Below are 6,926 nucleotides of genomic sequence, written 5' to 3'. Positions count from 1 at the left end.
TTTGAAATCGGATGAATCTTTTTGAATCACGCTCTGTGTGTGTATATGTGCTAGTAGCCCCGCAAACCACACGTGACCCCAAGAGTACATAGTTGAAATTTTATAAATACCCTTTGGGCCGGCGCTGCCCAAAGTGTGGCCACAGATCAACGCCTGATTTGGCCTGCCAGAAAGTAATACTTATTATGCTGTATATAATTTTTGACATGTATAGCATAAGAAGTGTTACTTTCTGGCAGACCAAATCAGGCGTTGCCTGTGGCCACACTTTGGGAATCCCTGGGTTAAACTATATCAAAATATCAAACTATGTACTTTTGGGGTCCCATGTGGTTTGGAGGGCTACTAAGCAACTGCATATACTGCTTATATCTGGAAACAGCCCCACTTGCTTGGTATCTGAAAAAAGCTAAAACGGTGCTGGCAGTGAACATGAACCTGAATTTTGTCCATTTTTATAGATTGCAGGAAGGATCAGGAACCACATAAGCAAGGCTAATTGGTGGGATATACGCTGCCGTTACTTGCTAGCTACATCAGCCTCAGAGCATCAGCGCAAATCTAAAGAAGCAAACTTTAAACACCGAAAACGTTTCTCTGATTGACAACACTTAGGGTAGTGTGTAAGCTGTGTCCTTTAACTCAGTGGTTTCTTGTCGTTGCTGTTCAGCGGTGAGCCAGTGGGAGATTGTGTATCGCGGGCCATTGCGGGAACACGTGTGTAAGGATCTGAATGCAGCGTCTCGCTACTCGCTTCGCCTCAGCTGCAGCAGCTCGGGCGGCCACAGCCAGGTAAGAACAAAGAAAAACACAGGCCTTCACCAGCTGCAGATGGTGCTATTTGTAATCATCTTTGAAGTGTTGTGAAATCGTGACTTGCTTAGAAGCTGGCGAGTGAGAAGTTCCCTGTGTTTTGATTTGACGTCTTGCAGTACACGGAGAGTCTGCTCGTCTGCACTCTCAGCCTGCCTCCAGGCCCTTGCCGTCCAGTCACCGTCCAGGGGAGTGTCAAACACAGGGAGGTGAACTTACAGTGGGGTGAGTACACGTCCTGCTCCCCAGCCGCTACATACAGTAGCAGTCAAAAGGTGGAGAAAACAAACATTTATGTTTAAAGGACCCATATCCTATTTTTTTTGTTTGTCTTATTTTTGTTTTAAGGACCACTTAAGACCACTGTTAGTTTATGTACCAAAAACAGGCATCATTGATTTTCCTGTTTATTCCTTTAGACTTGTACTTGTTGTTTGTTTTCTGTGCCTTTAGGACTGATTATATGTAAACGACCGCTGTTATGGTGTTAGGTTAATGAATCCATTGCAAATTGATAATTACTTCTTTTAGATTGTAATTGGATTACTTTACTTATTACTTCCAGGAAGACATAATCTCATTACTCCTGTTACTCTGCATCAATTGGAAAACCCAACAGCAGTAGAAAAAACAGCTTCCGTTAAATAAAATCTTCATCAAATAAAGTGTAATTTTTACACAGATCTTTTGTCCCTGAACAACAGTCAAGTCGTCTTCAGCACAGGGATCTTCATCCATCACTTTCATTCTAGCATTATTAAGGATTTCCTTGCACTGTTGAGGCAAATATATAATAAAGTTTTACATAAAGCTGTTAATCTTTGCAGTTAAATTGCAATTGACTGTGTTTTCACATGTAAAATCACTGTATATTGTTAGAAGAAAAGCAAACGTGTAAAACCAGGATTTAAGTAATTGATACCTGGTGAGTTTGCAGAATAAATTCTCCAGATTTCACCTCAACACCTCCAGCCATCACATGGGTTTGTTCATTTCCATCAGCAGCACCTGATTTTATTTAATGAATTATTGATCAGCCAAAACACGTATTGAACGAGAACCACAGATAATACTGGGCCTCCTCGAGGAGAGTTTTGGAAATGGTTAAATAAACACACTGACGTGCATAAAATCACTACCTGTGATATTAATCTTATTATATTTTTATATTTTTCTGAGCAAATAAACAGTTAATGACCTACAGATGTCCAGCGAGGCCATGAGCTGTTGCTATAATTTTCAGGATGTTATCTTGACATAACTAGTTAATTATCTTGTGATTTCAAGATAACAACTTTATCTTGAGATCACAAGATAATTAACTTGTTACTTCAAGATAACTATCTTGAGAACAAGATAATTAACTCATCTCAAGATAACGACTTTTGTCATCTCGAAAAAAGATAGTTAACTTGTTATTTCAAGATGACATTATTATCTTGAGATCTCTCAAGATAACAACTTTGCTATCTTAAGATCACAAGATCATTAACTTGTTCTCCCAAGATAATAACTTTACCTTGATCACAAAATAATGTAACTTTTTGTCTCAAGATAACTTCACAAGATAATTAACTTATTATCGTAAGATAAGAGCTTTTGTTATCTCAAGATAACAAGATAATTAACTTGTTATCCCAGGATAACAATCCGGAAAATTATAACTACCTTATGGCCCTTTTGGATTTTGGATGATGATAATAATAATAATAATAATAATAGTAAAGTACATTTATATAATGCCTTTCACAATCCCAAGGTCGCTCTCTTAGAGACATGAGTAATACAAGTAACATGTAGTCGTTGTTGTTGTTGTTGTTGTTGTTGATAATAATATTATTATTAAGGCCGTAACTTTGATGTGATTACAAGAATTTAACAGTGATTAAACATTTCCTCAAACACTTTTTGATCACTGCGTAATTCTATACGTTATTTCGTAACTCTCATATATTTACTGTTATTCTACAGTGTGTAAAATTGTTTAAAAAAAACAAAAAAGGGAAAACCTTTCTCTGAATTAGTATTCAAATTTTTGACTCACATACACAGGCACAAACAGCCCCCACGCATATGCACGTGTCCTCTGAGTCACTTGTGTTTTTGTTTTTGTTTTTCTTTTCCATTTGCATATTCTGCCTCTTTCTATTGTATTTAGCCTTTTCCTTTCACTGTGACAGTGACCTGTGCTTTGTGTTCCTGTCTTCATTTGTCATTGTTTATCCGTCCCATCGTGATCTAGATTTAATCATGAGCTTAAATGCACGTCTTGTTGAAGTTGCTCATTGAAGGCTCTTATTTGGTCATTGCTTTTTGCATTTGTGCCATAATAGCTGCGTAACTCTCAGCATTAAAAAATTATCTGGCCAGGGATTTCCATTACGACCAGTTTAGTTCTTAAAACCATTAAATTACTCTCTGCATCCATTTTGAGGACAAAATGAAAAACAAGAACAGCAGTCTGTTTATAACAGAGCTCCACATGAAATGCCCTCAGTTGAGAGGCGTGGTGAAGACCTCAAGGTGCTCTGAATGTCAGGGGCGTCTGAAGTCTCCAGGTGCTAAAGAAAGTGTTTATCTCTAATTCAACTGCTTAACTGTTCTAATGGTGTCAAATTTAGATTCACTTGACGTTTCATTCCTGTTAAAACATAAACGTATGATAAAGCTTGTTCTATTAAAGAAAAATACTCGAAAAAGAATAGTTCAACTGGGTAAAGTGGTTATTCTAAATAAACCTCCACTTCCACCCAGCCACTTGATTTGACTCCACTTGTTCTTGTTCGAGTCATTCTGTTAAAACAGTCCTTCAGCAAACGCTGAGCTAAGAGTGCAAAATAACCTTCTTGAGATCTTTTATTAAATGTGATAAAGGCCCAGTTTGTGTTCAGGAGGTTTTGCTCTTCTCAATTATCCTTTTGGCCAGATAGTAATTGTAAACAAAAAGGATAATGCCATCATTTGGTTCGTTTGCTCCTTCAAACTGAATCACTAAGGAGAATTAATAAGGGAGCTTCTCAGAACATGAACTGAAAGAGCTCCAGGCTGTTGTAGGTGAGGTGGTGGGAGGGGCTGTTCCTCACGAAGTCCACTTTCAGTCATGTTTTAATATCAGTACTGTAATATGAGGTTTTCAATACGGTACGATACAGATACCAATTGTAAGGGACTAAATATGTCTAAGTAATATCAGGCAATATTTATAGTTTACATTTTCATTTTTTAATCCAGTAGTTTTAGGTGGGGTATACAATTCTAGAGATCGATTTTTGATATTTGAGTTTAACAATGAATCAAATACACCCTTCCATTCAGTGCTCCTTCAGAAGTTCCATCACCACCACCACCACCCCCCACCCCAAATTTATGTATGCACATTGCCAAGGCAGACGACGCTGGGCTAGCAAACTTGTTTTGGATATTTGTGGCCATAAAACACTTTGCAAATGTTGCATGGACAGAGACTATATAACGTTAAGCGAACAACATAGCAAGTAATATAAGTAATGTTAGCTAGGTTGTGAGTAGTAAACTGTCACTAAAGTTGCTGCTGTGAAGCTAAATATTTGCTATCACAAACATTAGCAAACTGGACAAAACAGTAATGACCTGTTGATTCTGTGAAACAGAAAAAAAACTTAATGCTACCCGCCTGTCAAGCCGAAACCGAGCAACCTCCTCATCCGTTTTCATGCCTTTCACCTCTCGATGAACCTGAAGTCAGCTTCTTTTTCACCAGCTTCTTGTTGGAATTTTCTTGTTCCACCTTAAATAGTGCAGCAGTTAGGCTACATTCAGGTGCCTTAGCTTCTTGTTTGAATTTTCCCATTCCACCTTAAATGGTGCTGCAGTTACATTTCGGGATCTCAGCTTCTTTGAATTTTCCTGTTTCACCTTAAGTGGTGCAGCCTTCACATTCTGGCCCCTAAAATTCTTGTTTAAGTTTTCCCCTTCCACCTTAAATAGTGCAGCAGTTAGGCTATGTTCAGGTGCCTCAGCTTCTTGTTTGAATTTTCCTGTTCCATCTTAAGTGCTGCAGCTGTTGCATTCAGGGACCTCAAATGCGAATAAGCAGCCGACTTCAGCCTCATCATCTCGCTGAGGTCTCTCCACCATTGAAATGCACTCACCTGATCTAAGAACTTTCTCAGTCTTGGTTCTTCAGATCTTCTCCTCTTCGGCTGTTTCTCAATGCGTGGAGTCCCCGGTTGCTGACTGACTGGAATAGTGTTGCGTAGCTCAGCCCGAGATACTTTGTTTCCCATTTACAGATGGTCAGCTAGCAGACCGTGAGGAGACATTCGCTGAATTTGACAAGAAGTGTGTTGAATTGAAATCATACACTGCACCTTTAAACAGTGCTTTACTGACATATTGAGTTGTGTGCTAAAGTTTTGTTGATTCTCTAAGTGAAATTAAGAACACATCCTGTACAGAGAACGCACTTAAATATGACATTCTGCAAATGTTATGGCACAATTTCTATTTATTTGCTGAGCTTAATATATTGATTAAAAGATAAAATGTTTTCCACTATGTTAAATTCAGTACATAAACACAGAAGTGTGTTCTCTGTAAATGTATTGGCTTATTTTCACTTAGAAAGTCACCAAAATGCGAGACTAGAGGCCCAAACTTCAGATTTCGGGCAGATCAAGAAATTATAATTAATAAGTAATTACAGAATATTATGTGCCATTTATTCCAGGCATGTCAACCTGGGGACCTTCGGGCCAAAGTGCTGTAGAGATCAACGTTTACCTTCAACTAACGCTCTGAATTCAGTTAATGAAGGCCTTGCTGATTAGCTGATGAGGTGAATCAGATGTGTTTAACACCTGACACGTGATTTAATCCATTGGTCGGGTTCCTGAAACACTAGAAATATTAAAAGAAACTAGATTTAATTTGTGTTCAGTCTACACTGTAAAAGTTATTATTGAATAAATGATACTGAAAATGAAAGTGAAGCAAAGTGGTAGAAGCGCAGTCTCAGATGCCACATGGTGGATCAGCCGGAGAACCTGGGCCCAAAGTGAAGTGCTGGTAGAGTTACAGAGTCACTGAGGCACCGGCTGAGCATCATCTGAGCTGTGTGTGTGTGTGTGTGTGTGTGTGTGTGTGTGTGTGTGTGTGTGTGTGTGCGTGCAAGCATGTCCCTGAGCATCTCCAGCTGATCTGAGGATGGCTTGTGTTGAAGCTGAAGACAGAAGCCTTCCTTTTCTCCCCTTGTGTATTAATGAAACCCAGATAGCTTGTGCAGGATGAGGAGCGCTTTCCACCTCTCCAGCTTTAATAACAAGCATGTTTTTCTCAGCATGTCCCCCCGCCTCCCCCCGCTATTGATTTACCTCCCCTGTATGTGTGTGAGCTGCGCGGTTGCTGAGGGAACTGAAGCAGGCCTGAAGTGTGCACATGTGTTTACCGGGTTGTGTGATGCTATAAGAGTGTGATTCGAGTGTTTATGTAAGACGTGCCCTGCTTCTTTTAGTCTGAATTGGAGGTATGACTCTCTTTTTACTCTTACAAGCCAGACTTCAGAATGTTTTGACACAGTCTGTTGGATGTTGACGGGCAGCGTGTCCGAGATGCCTGCTTAGGGAGGAACAGGCCGTTTGACTAAGGTGTAAAAAAATAAGTTTTTGTGCGGCGTGTAAGGGTGGGTCAAAACTGCACCACCTAAAACAGGTCAGAACAGAGTGGTTTGTGTCAGTAAACATGCAGGAATATCATCTGCTAAACAACGTTTAAAGACATGATGCTGTAAAGTTCTGACAGTTGTGGCTAATCTGATCACACAGCTTACATTGGATGGTCCGTCTACCTCAGTGGCTGGAGCTTCTGAGTCTGAGACTCTCTCTCTCTCTCTCGCTCTCTCTCTCTCTCTCTCTCTCTCTCTCACTCTCTCTCGCTCTCTCTCGCTCTGTTTCTCTCTGCTTCTCTCTGCTTCTCTCTCTCTCTCTCTGTTCTCTCTCTCTCTCTCTCTCTCTCTCTCTCTCTCTCTCTCTCTCTCTCTCTGTTTCTCTCTGCTTCTCTCTCTCTCTCTCTGTTTCTTCTTCCTCTCCCACTCTCTTTCTGACTCTTTCACCTTAATGCCCCTCTCTCTCTCTCTC

General features: G+C 39.9%; 1 protein-coding gene across 2 annotated transcripts in view; it reads left to right on the top strand.

Moving 5' to 3' along the window:
* The window catches only part of fndc3bb (fibronectin type III domain containing 3Bb), a 110,344-nt gene that overhangs the window by 71,713 nt on the left and 31,705 nt on the right, over window positions 1–6,926 (top strand). For both annotated transcript variants that reach the window (XM_036557976.1, XM_036557977.1), the window contains 2 exons: window positions 671–792; window positions 933–1,038. In XM_036557976.1, coding sequence (XP_036413869.1) covers window positions 671–792; window positions 933–1,038 — 228 coding nt within the window. The remainder of the gene's footprint in view (window positions 1–670; window positions 793–932; window positions 1,039–6,926) is intronic.

This window comes from Colossoma macropomum, unplaced genomic scaffold (assembly GCF_904425465.1).
Source record: "Colossoma macropomum unplaced genomic scaffold, Colossoma_macropomum, whole genome shotgun sequence".
Classification (NCBI taxonomy): Eukaryota; Metazoa; Chordata; class Actinopteri; order Characiformes; family Serrasalmidae; genus Colossoma; species Colossoma macropomum.
The sequence above is the reverse complement of the archived record's forward strand: the minus strand, read 5'-3'. Positions and strand labels throughout refer to the sequence as shown.